General features: G+C 39.6%; 3 protein-coding genes across 11 annotated transcripts in view; 1 reads left to right on the top strand and 2 right to left on the bottom strand.

Annotated features, from left to right (window-relative positions):
• The window catches only part of LOC108628484 (trichohyalin), a 10,789-nt gene extending 2,978 nt beyond the window's left edge, over positions 1–7,811 (bottom strand). The window contains exons 1-18 of one of the 6 annotated variants that reach the window (XM_026816549.1): positions 7,156–7,811; positions 6,382–6,518; positions 5,725–5,823; positions 5,411–5,500; positions 5,152–5,309; positions 4,775–4,866; positions 4,200–4,283; positions 3,747–3,912; positions 3,250–3,475; positions 2,079–2,232; positions 1,850–1,979; positions 1,439–1,663; positions 1,186–1,359; positions 964–1,124; positions 604–886; positions 416–545; positions 239–353; positions 39–161 (exon numbers count right to left, since the gene is read on the bottom strand). In XM_026816549.1, the coding sequence (XP_026672350.1) occupies positions 39–161; positions 239–353; positions 416–545; positions 604–886; positions 964–1,124; positions 1,186–1,359; positions 1,439–1,663; positions 1,850–1,979; positions 2,079–2,232; positions 3,250–3,475; positions 3,747–3,912; positions 4,200–4,283; positions 4,775–4,866; positions 5,152–5,309; positions 5,411–5,500; positions 5,725–5,822 (2,409 nt within the window). In that variant the 5' untranslated portion in view covers position 5,823; positions 6,382–6,518; positions 7,156–7,811. The remainder of the gene's footprint in view (positions 1–38; positions 162–238; positions 354–415; positions 546–603; positions 887–963; positions 1,125–1,185; positions 1,360–1,438; positions 1,664–1,849; positions 1,980–2,078; positions 2,233–3,249; positions 3,476–3,746; positions 3,913–4,199; positions 4,284–4,774; positions 4,867–5,151; positions 5,310–5,410; positions 5,501–5,724; positions 5,824–6,381; positions 6,519–7,155) is intronic. The other 5 variants (XM_018030442.2, XM_026816548.1, XM_018030444.2 and 2 more) reach the window with 5 other exon arrangements.
• A 1,164-nt stretch (positions 7,812–8,975) lies between these two features.
• On the bottom strand, positions 8,976–11,115 carry ScpX (Sterol carrier protein X-related thiolase). Its single transcript, XM_018030347.2, has 3 exons — positions 10,468–11,115; positions 10,022–10,397; positions 8,976–9,945 (listed from the first exon to the last, which is right to left on the bottom strand). The coding sequence occupies exons 1-3, from the start codon at positions 10,895–10,897 to the stop codon at positions 9,129–9,131; spliced, it is 1,623 nt and encodes a 540-aa protein (XP_017885836.1). The 5' UTR covers positions 10,898–11,115; the 3' UTR covers positions 8,976–9,128.
• A 134-nt stretch (positions 11,116–11,249) lies between these two features.
• On the top strand, positions 11,250–18,316 carry LOC108628512 (uncharacterized). 4 transcript variants are annotated; one of them, XM_018030493.2, is made up of 9 exons: positions 11,250–11,316; positions 11,398–12,473; positions 12,671–13,263; positions 13,339–13,668; positions 13,740–13,808; positions 13,880–14,429; positions 14,505–14,775; positions 14,854–15,039; positions 15,127–18,316. In XM_018030493.2, the coding sequence occupies exons 2-9, from the start codon at positions 12,317–12,319 to the stop codon at positions 16,685–16,687; spliced, it is 3,717 nt and encodes a 1,238-aa protein (XP_017885982.1). In that variant the 5' UTR covers positions 11,250–11,316; positions 11,398–12,316; the 3' UTR covers positions 16,688–18,316. The 4 variants fall into 4 exon arrangements, with proteins under 4 accessions (XP_017885982.1, XP_017885985.1, XP_017885984.1 ...); XM_018030496.2 differs by having other exon boundaries at positions 11,293–12,473; positions 14,526–14,775; positions 15,130–18,316; XM_018030495.2 differs by having other exon boundaries at positions 11,293–12,473; positions 14,526–14,775.
• The last annotated feature ends 1,099 nt before the right edge of the window (positions 18,317–19,415 follow it).

Raw genomic sequence — 19,415 nt, 5'->3', positions numbered from 1 at the left:
ATAGCCTATACATCCTTAAACGAGTATTGAATCCTTACAGCTTTTCTTAAGTCTTCCAATCGCGTCACTAGTGTATTGTTTTCTTTCTTCAAATTACTTATATCGTTATTCATGTCGGCGATTAAAGCTTTATTTGGTAATTCGCTATCTCGTACGCGATGCTGAAAAATTGCATGTATTACAACACATTTATTATTCTTTCCATTTTTATTATAGATTGTATACAGAATGGCCTCACCTCCAGAGATAACTTTTCTGACTTCCATTCACTTTCTTTTAATTTCGTCAATTGTCTCAACGATTCCAGTTCCTTGCGAATACTTATCAATTCAGTATTCTGTTCTCGTAATTTACTACGAATAACATACACAAAATCACGATACTATGTCACAAAAAATAATGTGATTTCTCTTACTTGTTCAGTGCTTCATTATCAGATTCGAATTGCTTCTTCGAATTCAGCACTTCGTTGTACTTCTGATTAAGATTATCGTATACCTCCTGGCCCTTCTTCAACTCGCTTTCCAAATCTGAAATATAAGACACTGTTATCCTGTATAGATCTCTCTGAGACATGTTCCTCGCCATAGTGAGGCAACGTACTCAATATTTTCTCATTGTACGTTTGCCTCATCTCGTTCATTCGTTTCGAGTTCAATCCAGTTTTCTCTAACGAGCCGATCTTCTTTTTCAATGCAGACACTTCGTTCTCTTTTGACTCTTTCTCTTCATTGATTTGAGTCAACAATTTTTCCTTTTCTTTCTTCAGTTCCACAATTTCCGCAGTCAGATCATTTATCTTTGTGGTATTCGATGATTTTGTATTCTCCAAGTCCTTCTTCAAACGTTTCACTTCAGCATCGAGTTTGGTTTTCGTCTGTTCTACCTGAATTAAAATAGGAACAACATTTATTTTATGTTTTTATGAATGATACGTCAATTTTGGTACAAAGAAATAATCACTGATGTCATCGATTGGGCCATTTTCGATTCCCGTTCTGTGTACGCTGACAAATCGTCTTGTAGCTTCTTGGATTTCTCTTTTTCCTGAGACAATTCCTTTTTCAATTCATTTACAGTTTTCTCCATTTTCGTATTTTCCTTCTCTGACGATTTTGCTGTTTCTGTATTAAAAAAAGAGTTATTCGTAAGCGTGAATTATTTCATTTTTTAAGGCTCCTTTACCTAAATCTTTTTTCAGTTGAACAACTTCGTTGTATACTTTGAGTTTTTCCGCAGACAAAGAGAGAAGCTTCGATTTCAATTTCTCCTTCTCTTCAAGCAACGCCGTCTTCTCCTGGTCCCACGATTTCCTCTCAGTTTCCCTCAAAGTGACCGCTTCGTCAAGCTTTTTCTTCACTGATGGATGATTGTCGATTAGATTCATTATATTTATGAAATAATTAGTTATAAGATTTCCTTGGTGAGATTTATTTACTGTTTTGCAAATCTGTGTTCTTGTCATCTGTTTTGCCACTCGGCTGCGCTTTCTTTTTCTCTTTTTCCATTGATAGTTCTTTTGTGACGGATTCCAGTTTCTCTTTAAGCGATTCGTGTTCCTTTGAAAGCTTCTCGTACTTCGTTTCATCCTCTCTGGATCTTATATCCTGAACATTTACATCCTTACCGTCGGAAATATGTGTAAAAACAGTCATCATCTCTCCTGAGAAATAATTATTCTGTGTCACAGCAAGATATTACAAAAATTTCAGAATGTAATTTAATCTCAAATTCTTTTTTTGTCATTGTGGTTTATTAATATTCTTATGAATTATCAACAAATGACCGAAGATTATTTTAATGCTTTCAGTATGAGTTTTTTTATATCGAAACTCGATATGCAACGGACCTATCTCTTTCTCCATTTCGTCTACCATCTTTTTCAGTTGCACCTTGGGTGTGAAATCAGTTGTTTTCTTCGGTGTTCTATTTTGGAACTCGCCTTTGATCTTCTGCAACGTTTCCTCCACTTTTTTCATCTAGAATTGAAATTAAAACGCTCCGGTCATATAAGATGTCCTTCCTCATTGTATAAATTAGTTTTTATTGAATGAACGATTTGAATTTTGTAACAAGACCTCTTCGTATTTCTTTTCCACGGTTGTCTTCTCAGTCTCCAACTCTTCTACTTTTCGCTCGACTTTCCTCAACTTGAACGACAAAATCCGACAATTTTTATTCGACTGTTCCAAACTCTTTCGCAAGCGAACATGTTCGTCTGCTTGTTCATCCCTTAATTAACAGGAATTATTTACATCAAATACTTTCACTTGAAGTGATTGTAAAAAATGCAGTAATTAAGAAATTGGTTCTATACATTTTCTTTCTACAAAAATTAATCTGCTTGAGTTATAATAGCTTTCTGAAATCTATTTTTACAAGTTATCTGCGTTCTCGTTATAGTTACCTTGATTAAACGATTGCATATTCAATGAAACGAAGTAAAACGTCATTCGGGAGGGACGGAAACGCGAGGGAAAGAATCGAAAGGGTTCGACGACAGTATAACTATTACATATTCCACATACTGCTCTCTAGATTTAAAGATTGCTCTTAAAATTTGAAACTGAAACGCGAGGCTGCAAAATTTGATCCATGTTCGGATCCAGCTTCGAATCTTCTGCCCTGCAACAATTCACATCTCTTATTTTCCTATACATTTTCGAACCTCGTGACCTTTCTTCACAGACGCATTTCACAATCTGTTCTATTTTCAAATTGATGAAAAAAAATTCGATTTACTCTTCTCTTTGATCTTTCTTTTATTTTTGCAGTAAGTGGATATCCGCTGTACTCGAGCCCCTTCGGAATACTTAATGTGTCAGCGATTTTTTGTTAATCTTTTTCTTCGTCGCTTTGATAATTATACGGAAATATTCCATATCACGTTGCTTCAAGATGAGTCGAGTTTATTAATGCAAACAAATGTAAATACGATTAAAACAAGATAAACGAGAATCGTAAAATAGCGAGTCATAATTCGCTGTTCGGTTAATAAATTTTAATGAATCTGTCAAACAAAACAGAGTTAGTACACATCTTGAACTTTCTTTAATCTTTACAAATTCAAGAAATTACAGAACATTAAATCGAATTTTTTCACTTAGAAACTTGACATTAGGCATACGGTGACAGGACGTTTACCTTAATGATATGTACAGATTTCAAATGCAAAGGAAGAAGATATCAAACCGAAAAGAAGCCAAGGTAAACTCATGCATAAAAATGTATATTCAAGAAGCAAGTTACCTGAACGTGTCTTGCAATTCGTATATCTCTTCTTCTAGTTGCCGAATTTCTTTTTTCATATCTTCGTTTTCGTCCATCAAACTTTCGCATAAGTTTTCAGCCGCTTTCAGTTTCGATCGCAAATCGTCTTTCTCTCTATCTCTTTCCCCTCTGAAGGATTTTAAGTTTACTTCCTTCTCGAGCTCCCTTATCTTATTCAATAAACTGTTTTTTTCTTGCGTGAGCGCTAAACACGATATTATTTAATTTGATTATTTAAGAGGTAGATTTTATTTGTTATAAAAACCGATTTTGGTTCGTTAATTTTCTGTGCTTCATTGCATTGCAAGTTTTCTGTATTGTGTAGAAAATATAGAAGTATTTACTGTATGCAACGTGTAAAGATATAAAAAGCAGCTTGGCATTTCTATTCAAAACACATTTCTTACGCTGGTAGTGTAATTTTCAAATTTATGTTGCATTAAAATTTGCATAATCATTCTTTTCTATACCAATACCTTCATTCTTCTTCTGCAATTTCTGCGCATCATTTGGCGTAGCTTTACTTGAAATAGTCTCCATAGTGGACAATCGCCTCATCAAGATTTCGCTCTTCTCCTTTTCCGCTCTTTCGCATCGCGCTTGCAATTCTCTAATCTGTGCCCTCAAGTGATCCATCTCGCTCTAACCATAACAAACCCGACTGTCATTTCCTTATAATTTTCATCCACGCTAATAACTCTGCTATTGAAATGGCAAACAGCACAGTGTCCAAAGAAATTAGTTTCTTTGGCGTCAAAGTTGTTACCATTCCAATTTCAATTATCTAGAGCACTATGATCATTATTACTGCTACAAGCGTACTATACCTGAAGCGATATAGATTTGATAAGAAAGAAAAAAGATGAGACAGACAGAGAAGCGAATAGACGAAAGTGTTAAGAATGAAATGAAGAATGCTAGTGTTATACTTTTTCCGTTCTCTCCTCGTTCGACGTTCGACGGTCGCCATTTTTTTCGCTGCTTTTCGAAGAACCGATCTTCGACTTCTTCACCTGTGTAGAATAAATCAGTATACAACATGGAGATATGTATTTCCCTGTTTTATCGCTTTGCTCGAGCTAAAAGGGGCTGAGAAAATCAAATAAAAGACAGACAAACAGATAGGTAGATAGACAGATAGATAGATAGACACAGAGTGGGTCTGAGATGATAGGGGGAAAGCTGTGCCAGTGCCGCTTTTAATGTGCTCAAGTTCAACGAGTGCGATCCGTGGGACAAAGTTCAAATGTCATTTGAACTCGTAATTGAACGTTGCTTAATGGTCGAGCGATTTTCAAGCCGAAGTTACAGAAAATGATATTTGAATTTCATTTGCACTTTGCCATCTGCTTTGAATTGCATATTATTCTCATTTGAATATTCGATTCGAATTCGCTCGTACCAACGTCCACACATTTACAATGTATTAACCAAGTTAAGTTCCAAGGAGTTACAAACGTGACAGAAACGAACAGTTAGAAGTATCATTTGTACTTGACTTTACCTGTATTATGAACTCGACGTCGTTCTCCGACGCGCTCTCGTTGCTGTTATCAATCACTTCCTTTATCTGTAACTTCGGTGGCCTTCGAACTGCTGGTTTAACAAAGGATTTACACAATGAAGAACTGTTATTCGTTTTTAATTCTCAGTTTTAAGTGTTTAGTAATTCACTTTTTTAATGCTGTATAAACTACGGATTTTATGCATATAGAAAAATCAAATCCCTAGTAAACATCCAAAGATATACAAGAAATTCCTATCTACATTTCAATGTTTAAATTTCAGTTTTCCATAAAAATCTGTATTGTAGTTATATCAGTTTGACAGGAAGAACAAATGAGACAATTAGAATTCAATGAATTCAAATTTCGAAGATACCTTCTATTCTTTCCTCTTCTTTGTCGATGGCAGTGAGATCCATGAGGGAGGTCCATCCGGCGGACGCGTACTGGTTCGATGATTCCGAGCTGCCTTTGAAATCATCTTTAGCCAGGTTCGTCGCCGACGACCAACCGCGTTTGCCATTCTCCGCAGATCTACCGAGTGAGACTGCATCAGTTTTCAAGGATAACTGAGACCAGGTGTCTGCACCAGCTAATCAAATCAGGCCACTGAAATTGTTAGCTTTAAGACTCACCGGCCTGACGATTGGTTGAAGGAAAGACTAGGGGTCGATGATGTGATTTCCCTCAAACTATCTTTCTTGCCCCCGTGCTCTTTGTAATCCCTAAATTTCATTTAAACTTGTGTAATTTCATCGTGTACACAATTCTATTAATATCAAGTAAATTTTATTATACAATTTCTCGCAGATTACTTAAAACTCTAATTACTTAAAACTGTAGTTTATTTTATAATCAATATTTATCTTTATCTCCAGTCATTTATTTCATCTAAATTTTTCATTGAAATTGAACACAATTATAATAATCGCTGCTATTAAAAAGATACCTGAAGCATCTTTTGCAACGGGTCGGCCACCGCACCTGGGGATGGAAACCGAGGGGGCAGAGGGGGTCTCCTTTCTTCGACGAGTACATGTGGTGCATTCTACGATAAATCATTAGAAAACGTAAATCGTTTCTCTGAACGTGCAACTGGTTTATACATTTATATCAGTCTCCTGTTACACGTGTACTCATACATAACATTAACGCTGTTGCATGTCACATATTGGGTCGCGTGCGTGCAGTACGCTTGGGTTAAAGTCACATCGACATTTGGACCACGGTTTAATAACGTGCTCTTGAATAAAACGTTGGTTCTTGTTCAAGGTGTAAAAATTAACACAGGATGATGATCGATGTGACGATGACACAATTTTATGCTGTTTGTACGAGTCATTAGTCTGGGTATAAATGTAAATTAAATTCTCACGAAGTTTGTGTCGACATTTAATGCTTTTAATTGTATGAACTTGAAATTCGTAATAAGAAGTTAGCAGACCCAATGTTTTATTTGATCATAAACTTTTTATCGGAGATAGTATGCGAAGAGTATTAGATACAAGACGGTGGTACAGATGAGTTCGTAGTTCGATAGCAGTGTAAGTATCAGATGAACGACGAAACGATGCAGTTTATACATTTATCCGAGTAAATTTCGTACCACCATAAACGCGTTGGAGAGTGTGCAAGGCTGGAAATCGAGAATCTGGACGATTTCCGGCAGAGCATATCTCGCAAGAGCGTCGCACGTGGTACACCGGCGCGCCTCTAATTAGCAAAGATCAGGACGAGATCTACCTAGAAACGAAACCTGGATTAATCGGAGGGGACCAGTTTCGCAAGCGCGGTCGACGAGACTTTAAGTCCGGGCTTGGCTTTCGCCGGATCGCGAAATACTTGGCAGTGCATAAATGAAATTTCAGATCTGCATCATATAGATAGTGCGTGAGGGGAGCCTTGATGGAGTCCCGCTGCAACGCGAATCCAAATTTTCTTTAGTTGTTCATCATGATGGCGCAGATCTATCTTGTTCAAGTTTTCATTAATAAATATCGTTGATTAATAATAACAAAATTTTTGTTGGATTGTTTGCAGTTCATTATTGTTTGTATTTCTAGTAATGAGTTACCTACTCATGATTATAATTTAAAATCGATATCAAGTGTTCGTTGCAGAAATGTATTTCTGGATTCATTTATATTTCACTCGAATCATTGAAAATTAGATTACATTAAAGAATACCTCTATTAACTAATTAAATAAGAAGAAAACGGAGATGAATCGCTAAATGTTCTTCAGATATGAATTGAAGTTGCATTTTGAATACGTGTAAGATCTTTCTATCACCCAGTGACTCGGAATCGTGAAGAAGAAAATCGGTTCATTGACTTTGGACTTGTACCTTACGCAATTCCATATCGGATGTAGAACTTACTTGATCGACGTTCACCCGAACCGAAGTTAGCGGGACGGGATTAAATTTGTCTCGTCTCGAGCGTCGTTAAGAATACTTGCTGCACGCGTTCCTCTTTGGCGCACCGTCCGTCCAGAGGAAAACGAACAACGAAAAAGAATCCGTCATATTATAAAATAAATAATAAAGCGTAGAACGAAGTAACAAGAGTAAATCATCCAATGACGCGGCGGCGCGCGGGAAATGCACTTGCCGGAAGCGATTCTCTTGATTCAACTTGCTATCAGACTCGTTTACATGTTTCGCAGTTTTTTACGCGCGCGTCGCGGTTTTTTGCTTGCTCTTTTTTCTTTCTCGTCGTCCGCGACAATCGCAACGTCGATAGACGTCACTAATAGCACTGACACGCTGCTGCTATTACAGGGGATAGGCTGTTACTCGGCTCGGACCCGTACGTGTGGTAATTTGGACCATCGCCAGGATGTATATTTATCTCTAGCTATAAATATAGTGCGGCTTCTTACGAGTATTTTCCGTACAAACACATGCGTTTATGCACGTACGTACGATTTTGCCGAACAAACGAATTCGTGGACGATTTCCCCACTTTTTTCTCATTGTCATTGCGCCACGGATTCCTCCGCGTCTCCTTTCGTTGAGATCCTCCGCATCGCGTTGATTACGACGCAGCATCTACAGTCAAACGAAGTAACAAGAGTAAATCATCCAATGACGCGGCGGCGCGCGGGAAATGCACTTGCCGGAAGCGATTCTCTTGATTCAACTTGCTATCAGACTCGTTTACATGTTTCGCAGTTTTTTACGCGCGCGTCGCGGTTTTTTGCTTGCTCTTTTTTCTTTCTCGTCGTCCGCGACAATCGCAACGTCGATAGACGTCACTAATAGCACTGACACGCTGCTGCTATTACAGGGGATAGGCTGTTACTCGGCTCGGACCCGTACGTGTGGTAATTTGGACCATCGCCAGGATGTATATTTATCTCTAGCTATAAATATAGTGCGGCTTCTTACGAGTATTTTCCGTACAAACACATGCGTTTATGCACGTACGTACGATTTTGCCGAACAAACGAATTCGTGGACGATTTCCCCACTTTTTTCTCATTGTCATTGCGCCACGGATTCCTCCGCGTCTCCTTTCGTTGAGATCCTCCGCATCGCGTTGATTACGACGCAGCATCTACAGTCTATCCTTTAAATATTGGACCGCACTTGTTCGAATCATTGTTCATTGTTTATCTAATTCCCTGATTACGTATTTAAAATAAAAGTATCGATAGGTATTCATAGCGTTCTATTAAATGAAGCAGTGGTAGAATGTTGTATGTTCGTAAAATTATTTATTCAGTAATAAAGTAATGTAAATTTACGTACAAATAAGACTTTTCTTTAGAAACGTACGTTAATCATCGTAATTGATCATCGTGTTTTGAAGAATTGCAGTAAAATGTCAGAGTTTAATAAATAGTCATAACGCATTTTCGTTTACATTCACGGATTCACGTCGAATGGCAAATTGCCCATAATGTTATCTGACTCATCCACATTTTTTGAAAATGTAAACTCAGCTGCTACGCGCACAGTAAAGATTTAATTATATTTGCGATTATAACGTGGCACGAACGATTAATAATCGGAATCTCAATCTTCGAGAAAAACACCCGTTATCGTTCAAGGATTTATGTTTTAGATTATACTTATATTTTATTTCTATATTTATATGTTATCTATTATATATACTAATTTCTAAAATTCTTANAATTTTATCTCCTACAAGTAACAACAAGTTAGAAAAGATATAATTACATTTTAAATTACAGTTTTTTTGAATACAGGAATGCGTGTATTCGGAGTAAGATCCGATCTAGATTATAACAATATCTCGATTGCACGATTACGTAGCGTATAATTCTCTTGTTTTTCGAATCATACGAAGATATTCATCGAATTAGAGATTTACAAGTTATTGCGTTTTATAATTTAGCGCGAAGGAGCTCGATCTTTTTGCCAGCGCGTTTCTGCAGCTCGATCAGCTTCATCGCCATTCCCATGTTACCTTGAATCTTGATCTTCCCTTGGAAAAATGCCCTTTGCGGATTCAACTTGCCAGAAATAAAATCGACAATATCTGCGTCGTTGATCGTGATCGTAACGTCAGGTTTAGCTTTTCCATAAAACTCTACCTTTCCTTTTCCCGTCTTGGCATCTATAATCCAGTAACCCTCGAGGCCTCCCGGCCCATTCACTTTGAACCCGTACACCCCACGAACCTTTTCGATCAAATTTTCTTCGTCCTCTTGCATTGCGATTTCTAACAATTTGAACAACGCGTTTGCCTTGAACTTCTCCGGATTGACGGTCGCGTTCGTGTATTTCTTGATTACGGATTGATGTTGAGGAAAGCCCATGCGATACAAGGCGACGACCACCGCTCCACCCAGACCTATGTTGTGCTGCAAGGCAAGTTTCGCCTTCGGCACTTGTCTCTTGCCAGCCAGGCCACGGAGTTGCCAACAAAGTTCGGTGCATTGCGCTAATCCGGTTGCTCCCAATGGGTGTCCCTTCGATATTAAACCGCCGCTTGGATTTATCACGTATTTGCCTCCGTACGTGTTTTGTCCACCGTCGACCAGCTTCGCACCTTGACCCGGGGGGCAGAGGCCCAACGCTTCGTACGTAATAAGTTCGTTGGTTGAAAAACAATCATGCAACTCGATGACGTCCACATGCTGCGGTCTGTATTCGGTCTGAGTAAATACCTTCTCAGCAGCATTCTTCGTCATGTCATAACTGTAACAACGAACATGTAATTAACTTACTCACGTTTATTTTGGAAAATTAATTTTCGGAATAAAGTGTTCCTTACCCAATAAGTTTGATAAAACTCTTTTCCTTGAATGTGGTAGGCACATCCGTGGACATTTCCATCGCTAAAATTTCTACAGCTTGGGACTCCAGTTTGTGTTTATGAACGAAATTCTCATTAGCTAAAATTACAGCTGCGGAACCATCTGATGTAGGACAGCACTGGAGCTTAGTTAGAGGACCGAACACCGTGGGAGAACTCATTATCTGCTCCAAAGTGTATTTTTCTTGGAACTGGGAATAAGGATTGTTCATGGAATGCAAATGATTCTTGTAAGCAATCTTTGCAAAGTGTTCAGGCTTCGTACCATACTTCTTCATGTGTTCGATACCAGCGTTACCAAACATTTGAGCAGTGATCGGACTTTCATTTAGGCCTGAAATATAATGAAGTAATAAAGAAAAAAGTATAAATATTTTATGTAGTTCAATAATTTGATAGATTACCAGCAACATCGGCCATGAGTTCAACATGTTTGTCCATAGGATTGGTACGATCCAAGAATTTGGACATTAAAGAACCCCGTTCCATTTTTTCGAAACCAAGAGCTAGCGTACAGTCAGCAGTCCCGGTCTCGATAATTTGCTTAGCCATCATTAAAGCAGTCGAGCCAGTAGAACAATTATTATTCACATTGTATATGGGACAACCGGTAAGACCAACTTCGTAGAGTGCCCTTTGGCCGCAGGTGGAGTCCCCATACACATACCCAACACAGGCAGCTTTCACCTTGTCATACGATATCTTTGCATCCTGCAGAGCCTTTGTAACTGCTTCCTTTGCCATGTCTGGATAGTCAAAGTTCTCCCGTTTTCCTGGTTTCTCGAATTTGGTCATCCCGACCCCAACGACGTAGACCTTCATCCTCGGTGACATTCCGGCGGCTTCTTGAGAAACGTAGAAAACAAAGAATTTAGAGCAACGTAAACACGCGTAATTAACACTTGGCCTGGTAACACTCGCGCGTAACTGAAGTGCGAAGTCTTAGTATAAGACACTGCCAACGAAATTGAACTTTATCCTCTTGATATAAATATCTAATGATAAAAAGATCTGAATAAAATCATCAAATGACGTAGCTACTTTTGCACGACTGGCGTCGATCACGCTGATCACGCTCAACTGGCGAGCGCAAATGGTTGCAGATACAGCGGGCTCCGGGACCACGGGAGAGCGAAACTGAACATTATTAAGTCGGCCGCTCGCGACGGCTGGCGTAACGGCGTAACTGAGATGTCGCTTTCCGAGTAAGGATCAAATTGTTCTTCAAAACAGGCGGTCGATTGCTGGATTAAGTTTGTAAACATGTCACACGTGTTTAATTCAGAATTATTACACAATTACACATGACAATATTCACTTGCGTTTTGTTACAGCTTCATGGCACACATGGTTCGTTTATTTGGATGTTGATCCTGAACATTGCATGTCATGGAATACTATATGGATTAAAAGATGATCGGACGTTCTTAGATTGAATTCAGACTTCGTTTAATTAATGATAATAGAAATTGCTACTAAATTTGTATCATATTGTTCACGAAAGCGCAAACGATTACCTGTGACAGGTGTCATCAGGTGATAGAATGATCAATCGCGATAGAGATTTGAAAGGGATACCCAGGATACCCGCTGGAGACGCAGCTGGTCGGCTGGTCTTTGTTCAATGCTTCGCTACGAATTTTGTTCCGTTTTGTGTATATATATATACATATGTGCATACATGTATACTAGAAAATCGCGCCGGCCATTGTGCGCTCGTGTTTTGGTTCGGAAAAGATGGCGGAGTCTTGTTTTCAAGATTGGTCGCACAGAAACACTACAGTTTTCGAATACACGACGAAAGTTGACATGTTACGTGTTGCGATCGTCGAGTGAATGAAATTGTTGTCGCGACACAGTTTACTTACGAGATCGAAGGGAGAGATATTCTCGTGGATCGCAAGTGACGTGAGAACTGTGTCTTCAGCGTGCAGATCCTACAGGAACTCGAAATCGAGTGATTAATTGGAAAGGTTTTGGGTGTTTTCTGTGCGAAGCTACGATTGTGGTATCCTAAAACGTGATCAGAACGCCGAGGATAAGATGGTTTGATCCAATCGGACGTTAACGAGGTTAAATAAACTGACGTTTTAAGTGGTAGTAAGACTGCTTGGTTAGGTCAATTGCCCAGGTAGGCATCACCTATGATACTCGTACAACACTGCACGTGTTCCTATCGGTGGTTCACGTTAAAACGTGACATACGATCAAGCTCATAAATCCTCGTGTTAAATGGAATTGCTTTAAACCACAATGTCGTCAAGCGATTTTGATGTGGAGCTCTTCGAGCGAAGGCTTCACACGTTGAAGGATTCACAGGAATCGATACAAGGCCTTTCAGCTTGGTGTTTGGAAAGGCGACAGCATCACAAGAAGATTGTTGCTACGTGGTTGCAGGTTCTAAAAAAGGGTGAGCATTTTTTCAATATCACTCAAGGTTGTATCGTCCTCTGATCTTTGTTTACTTTTCAAGATTTAGTTCTGTTCAATTGACCAAGAATATTGTTTTGATCTTCTTTATTCATTGTCTTTGCTCGTATAGTTTTTACTTATATTTTTGATTTTTTCTTGATTGTCTAATAAGAATGTTTTTAAATACCATATCAGTGAAAGTTGAGCACCGGTTGACACTGTTTTACCTGGCAAACGATGTCATCCAGTATTCCAAGAGGAAAAATTTCGAATTTGTGGAGTCATGGGGCACGACTCTGCAAAGGGCTACGACCATGGTCAGGGACGAAAAAGTTAAACACCGTATATTGAGGATCTTTAAAATCTGGGACCAAAGACAAGTGTATGATGAAGAGTTTCTCGCGGATTTGTCTGGTCTGATCTCAGCAGCACCCAAAAAGAAAATGGATCCTCAACCATCAGTACCACCAGAGGAGTTTCAAGCAGCTTTACTGATCTCTACTATGAGATCATGTGCGACGTTAGAACAAGCCACCGATGCAAGATTACGAGATTTACGCGACAGCAATATAGATATAGAAAATGCAGAGGAACTGTGTGCTTCCTTGAAGGACAGGAGAAGAGTGGAGGATGCGGAAAAGGAAGTCGATCTAGCAGTTAGAAATGTCGAGAATTATGTACGCGCACTAGAAGCGGAAATCAGGGAAAGGACACAAGTTCTCGACCTGCTGGAGCAGGCTGATCAATTTTACGAAACTCAGAGGGGAGAAGTGAAAATAGTTACTAACGTAAGTAATGTAAAAGCGTTGTACGCTCTTTTATAATTAATCGTCTTAATATTTCTAAACGCTTTCGACATGCAGGCATATAGAAATTTTGGCAGTCGTGTAAAAAATTTGAAGAAAAAATTGGACGAGCTTCTACCGACGTTAGTTTCACCAATTCCGACTCCAGATATAAACGCGCCATCTCCAAGTCCTGATAGTGATATAGAACTCCCAGGTGAAGAAACTCAGTCTCAGAATCAATTAGGAATGATAGATGTAGCGCTACCGTCTATCTATGGTTCATACTCACATGATTATGATCCAATGCCTGTACCAGCTCCAGATATGGGACAAGTCAATGAATCTGGAGATTTTACAAACAATTTTTCATCCTTTATGGGAGGAAATGTTGATTTTGGTAATATGGTAAGGCATTGCAATTAAGAGAATATATTGTTTTTAATTCTTTCGTGATTTGTTTGTTTTTCATTTTACAGAGAAATATATTTAACGAGAGATCGATAACGCCTACCGGAATATCACAGCAATATAACGAATCGTTAGAAGTATGCATACTCTAGATAAGCAACTTATTGTTTGATAGAACATTATAAAAATACAATCTGTATGTTATCAGGCTAAACCTATAGAAGTTATCAACATGAGGCCCTCCAAGAACGAAAATAGTAGTGCAGATTTTAATATCTCTAGTTTCTTAAAGACTGTCCTTTCTTCTTCCGACGGGGTACAAGACTCTGGTGCTATTCCCTTTCTTGGTCTAGATATTCCAGAATCGCAAGTTGAATCTCCACAGGGTTCGAATTATAGACATTCACCCGTTCTTGGGCAACATCCAGTAACTCCTGTGATCTCGAGAATGATGGGCAGTAACACACCGATGGTTGTGAATAATTGTCCAATCACGCATAGTACCCCGCTACCCGTGCGGAACTTGTCCGCCGAATCGCATACTCCCTCCCCGTATTCCAGTCAAAACAGTCAAAGCAACATCATATCATTCGATGGTCCTACTAATAATAATACTGTCAATCCTTTACCACCACCTCCGTTACCTCCGCCTATCTTCCTCGATGACGAGAATTGCTACAACAAGTTACCGCCTAAGTTCCCCACGTGGACGCCACCAAGCGAACCTCTAAAGGAGCCATCCAAATGGGAAGATAAAGGTGTGCATCCATTTGTTTTAAATAATTTCCTGCACGGAATGTTTTTAATACGATGGTAATAATTCCTTAATATAGCGGGTGGCGCTATATTTATAGGAAAAGATGGTATGAATTCTACGTGGTCCGGTGAATGTGACGACAAAACGAAACCGTGGATAGACGGTGATACGGATAGGTGGGACGAAACCACATGGACCAACCCTGTTAGAGTAAAAAGCGAAATTCTATCCGAAACTCCGGAATCACCTCCCATTTATGAAAAATCGGGTTTCACCGATCCAGTGGAATATGACGACTCTCAACCACAAGAATCTCTTTTAAGTAGCGCTGGAGATGTAGATCATAGGTGAAATATCGAATCTTGGAATTCTGATTGGAGTTAGAAATAAAAAGAAAAGTATCTAACTAGCATGTGATCCCTTAGAGTAATAGCTCTTCCGATGGTGGTAGAGAACCAGTTACCGTATCGTTTAATGAAAGCGGCGGATGTGGATCATCGGAATTTGATTAGCTTGACGGGAAGTCCGGCGAATCACAATGTCAGTGAAAATTCGATGGGCGCGATACCCAGTAATAACAACCTATGGTCCGTTGCTGATGCGGACTACCGGTAAGACATAAATATCAATCAAAAAGAGAACTTCGTGTTATTATATTGTAACGTGAGAGCTCTCAAAAATTCTTTATACTACACAAGCAGGCAGCATGGTGATATAGTCGAAAGCGTCGATATGGAGATGTCTGATGATGAGACAGAAAGTAAGCAAAAGGGTAGGGTATTGGTCGATGTCCGGTCGCAAGATAGGGACCTAAGAGTCGGTAACCCATCGGCTTCGCAGCACGTAGACATGGAGATGCGAATGATCCCGCTTCCTGCCGGTCAAATGCCAGGACAGATCATGCAAGACGTGCACGCGATGCACTCGAGACCCCCTCCGCCCCCGCCTCCACCACCACAATTTCACCCCGGTCAAGCATCCTTCCATCAGGACCAAACCGAATTCCGACGTAATCCCGGGACGGAGTTCCAGTCGAATTTCCATCAGAACAGGCCACCTCCTAACTTCATACAGAACCAGCAAGACTTTAGTCAGCAGGAGTTTCATCAAGTACATCAAAATCAACCAGATTTCCCGCCTCAGGACTTTGACTATCGCGAGAATCATACGTTACGACCTGGCCAAGAATTCCTCGGCGAGCCTCAAGTGCGCGGCAGGTATTCGGAGTCAGGAGAACACCAGCACCGAGAGATGCCGTTCCACCGCAATGAAAGAGGAGGGCGAGGAGGTCGTGGATTCCCTAGGAGTCGACGAGACCGGTACTCCGATGACTACAAACGGAGGGACGTTCCGAATAATCGCAAACGATCGCAGGATCATGTCATGGCCTCGCCGGATGTTGTGCCGAACAATCGACCTCTATTGGTACCGTCGGACACCGTCATCATCTTTGATGACGAAGGTAGGCCTGTACGTATGCCCAGTGACAAGGAACCGGCAGAGGGTGCGGAACAGCCGTCGGAAAAAGAGGAGACCTGTCAGGATCGTATGTTGCCTCATGTCGTATCGAACTCTCTCGATCAACCGGGTCGCGTTCATGAACGCGAGCCTGATCCTCCGACGGATCCAGACCAGCAACCGATGAACCAAGTGACAGTTGTACCGGTGATAACAGACTCGAAAGATTCCCAGCTCACGCAGTACGTTCCTGTCTCGGAATTCGAAGAACAGGTTGTATCGGAGGCTGTGACATCCGAGAAGACCTGTGACAGTAGCGAGTCGATGGAGAACGCGGGTCGTGAGATGAGTTTCTCTGAGCAGCAACCAATGTCCGATCCACAGGACGATCTCTCGGGTAATGAACTGAAGAGATCGTCGACGAACGGTAGTTTCGACGAGAACGAGCTTAGTCCGAGCAGCAAGAGGATCGCGTTGTCGAACGGTCCTCAGACTCCGACCGATACCGAATTGAACGGACCCGCGTCCCAGGCGTCGAGCGAGTTGCATCTTGGGTTACTCGAGTTCGACGGCCCAGTCGGACTGAATTTCCGACCGCGTCTCGGAGGTCCTGTCCAATTCTCTCCATGGAGAGGCGGCCTACCGAGAGCCAGAGGGTTCAGGGGTGGGCCCAGGGCTCCTTGGATGGATAGAGGACCACGCGGACCCGTGATCGGCAGCTTTATGCCGAGGGGATTGAAACGCGGAGGACAGTTCCGGGGTAACGGATTCAGAGGTCGGGGACGTGGTAATAATTGGTAAACAGATTGACAGAAAGATTTGCAGTTGCTTTTGAAAGAAAAGAGATTCATTGAGCTTGTATTTCGTGTACATACGTAAAAGAAGTCACGTCGTCCAACCGTCTGATGATTCGTTGCATGCGTTTCTCGAAGAAAAATGAGGGAGGACAGGTGAAACTGTGTGCGATCCCCCCTAGATCGGTTTTGAGTATCACGCTTTTGTGCGATCAATTCGCCTATATACATATATAAATAAAAAACTACATAGATTTATAGATATAAATGATATACACGTACACGCATTCTCTTTTTCTCTCTAATCAGTCCGTATACTTTTAGAGGTCTTGATTCGACTTCACGCGTACACATAACACGTTTTGTTATAATCTAGATGTACTATATTGAACCGGTATCTTTGGTGATAAGAGGGGTGTATCTGTCGCTTCGTTGATTAACTTTTTAGAATTTCTTAAAAAGTAAAGCGAAACTTCTGTTTTGTGCGTGGTCGCAAACAAAAAAAGTAATAGTATTTATTATTACATGGTTTTGGCTTTAACTTGATTCCTCTTTCACGTGCTCAATGCAGGAATCGATCAGAACGAAAGGTATGGAACGAGAACGAGAAAGAGAAAGAGTCGTTCGAGGTGTTTCTTAGATTTCTTTTTCACGGGTCGCTTCTTTATTCACTCTATACATATGCATACATACCGACGTACGAACCGCTTACTTGCCTGTTTTCTTGTCCACGTTTCTAATCTTGTTTTTCTCGTCAATACTCGATTTATAAAGAAAGAACAGGCGTGTCAACGAATCTTTAAGAAGTGTATTAATAAAAATGCAATGTTTATGTTCTGGTCCACTTCGTACATTTCCCCCATTTATTTTCTCGAGTTTTACGTATTTAATCGTGTACCATTTATTTTTTATTTTGCTGGTGACAGCGATAAGAAATGTTCTATCGAACAAAAGGGAAATAAAAAAAGAAATAAAACGACAACAGGAAATCGAATGAAGCGTTTGTTAATGCGAAACAAATAAGAACAGATCAATAGTTTGTTCTCGATGGTACGACTATTTCTATTTTGTTCGGGTGCTCCATTGCGAAGAGAGTAAGCCGTTTGTGTAATAAAAAAGAGAAAAATGAAATTTTTTACAAGCGAGTTTTGTTGGCAATGATTCGTTTGCTCGATCGGCCCGCTTTTTTTATTTTTCTTTCATATAACTTTCGTTTCACCCGTCGATCATAACAGCGAGCAAAATGAAAAAGCAAATAGAGCTTCACAAAATATTTTTCACAGAGAATTGTAAAACTATATGTATATATAAGTATATATAGTATGTATATATTTACACGAACCACTGTAAATGTAAAAGAAAACATGCAACCCTAAGCGACAGAATTTCCTTTATCGTTTAAGCTTGGTTGTGTATCAATTTTGTCATGTGCATCTCATCCGATAGATTTTAAGTTAGAAAGAATTTCGAACGATTAATTAACGATCATGATAAGGTAGCGAGAGCAAATGAATCATTGTCGGGAAAAAAAAAACATTTTGTAGATAGCGAAGCGCACAGGATATTAAGTGTAGCAAGACAAATCCTTGGAAAAACTATTAATTGATTGTTTAATAAAACATTGCAATCTACCGAGGACCCTCGCCAGCACTCGACCGACAAAACCGCAATCCCGTTTTTCAGACGTACATTGCATTTTTTTCGTCACCCAATTTATTTAACCCTTTAAAGCATCTCGCGACCAAGAACGTTTTATTTCTTCTACCATTCAAGTGTATCATGGGAATCGTAGAGGAACTAAACCGTCGCTCTTCATTTTTTTTTTCACGTAGATCTACAGTTTTGTATTTTGCTTTCCTCAGTTCTCACGTTTCTGACCATTTATAGTGCACTTTATAGATTCTATTAGAGTTTTTCCTCTTGCAGTTTCAAGAATTATTCCATTTGTTTTAAAATATTTACCTTTCGCTCCTAAGGAATTTCTGAAATCGATGGATCTATCGCGATCCACTTCATTGAACCTTTGATCTTTAATTTATAATCTGTGATTTTACAATTAATTATTACATAATAAGTTCTTAATATTTCTTCTTAAAATATGCATGCTCATTTGTTATTAGAAAAAATCGATTAGATACTGTGAGTGATATTTAAAAATGAAATGTTGGGACTCAATTTTCGTGAATGAACACGAGTAATAATAAATTTAACAATCATGAATATTTTCTTCTTGTTTAAAATGCTTTAAAGGGGAAAATCGTAGCTGATTTTAAAAGTACGCGGACTATGTATCGATTTGTATATAGTAACGCGTGATAAATGCGAATAACACTTGTAACGCGAGCACGTATAAGCGGCCTGGATCTATGAAATACACATTGTACAGTTTTAGCGTTACATCATTACCTTCTTTTCGCACGATGTAAAATCGAATGTCGTTCCTACGTTTTGCTTTCTTTCTTTTTTTCTTTCATTCTTTTCATCCCTGTTACCGGATTAATAAAACGTCTCTCTGCTTGATATTGTACGAAGCGGAGTTGCGTTTGGAAATTTCGATCGATAAAAGATAACGTCTCTGTTCGATTATTTCTTTATTTTATTTTTTAACAAATCTCTTACAAAATTGTACATGTATTACAGTTATACAGACTGAGATGTGAAGTCTGTTAAAGAGTTTACAAAATTATTGTTTTACACAATTTGATTACATGTGTCGAAAAATTGAAATTGTATAA

This window comes from Ceratina calcarata, unplaced genomic scaffold (genome assembly GCF_001652005.2).
Source record: "Ceratina calcarata isolate Rehan_Ccalc_2016 unplaced genomic scaffold, ASM165200v1 scaffold525.2, whole genome shotgun sequence".
In the NCBI taxonomy this organism is placed as follows: Eukaryota; Metazoa; Arthropoda; class Insecta; order Hymenoptera; family Apidae; genus Ceratina; species Ceratina calcarata.
Note: the sequence above shows the minus strand (reverse complement) of the source record. Positions and strands in the feature narration are given on the sequence as shown.

Bases quoted from the DNA above. Each gene is read 5' to 3' on its own strand.
- ScpX (XM_018030347.2), bottom strand. From the start codon at position 10,897: ATGTCACCGAGGATGAAGGTCTACGTCGTTGGGGTCGGGATGACCAAA. The intron at 10,398-10,467 runs GTAATCTATCAA...ATTATATTTCAG, and splicing joins ACTCATGGCCGATGTTGCTG to GCCTAAATGAAAGTCCGATC. The intron at 9,946-10,021 runs GTAAGGAACACT...TCGTTGTTACAG, and splicing joins AGTTTTATCAAACTTATTGG to TTATGACATGACGAAGAATG.
- LOC108628512 (XM_018030493.2), top strand. From the start codon at position 12,317: ATGTCGTCAAGCGATTTTGATGTGGAGCTCTTCGAGCGAAGGCTTCAC. The intron at 12,474-12,670 runs GTGAGCATTTTT...ATACCATATCAG, and splicing joins GTTGCAGGTTCTAAAAAAGG to TGAAAGTTGAGCACCGGTTG. The intron at 13,669-13,739 runs GTAAGGCATTGC...TTCATTTTACAG, and splicing joins ATGTTGATTTTGGTAATATG to AGAAATATATTTAACGAGAG.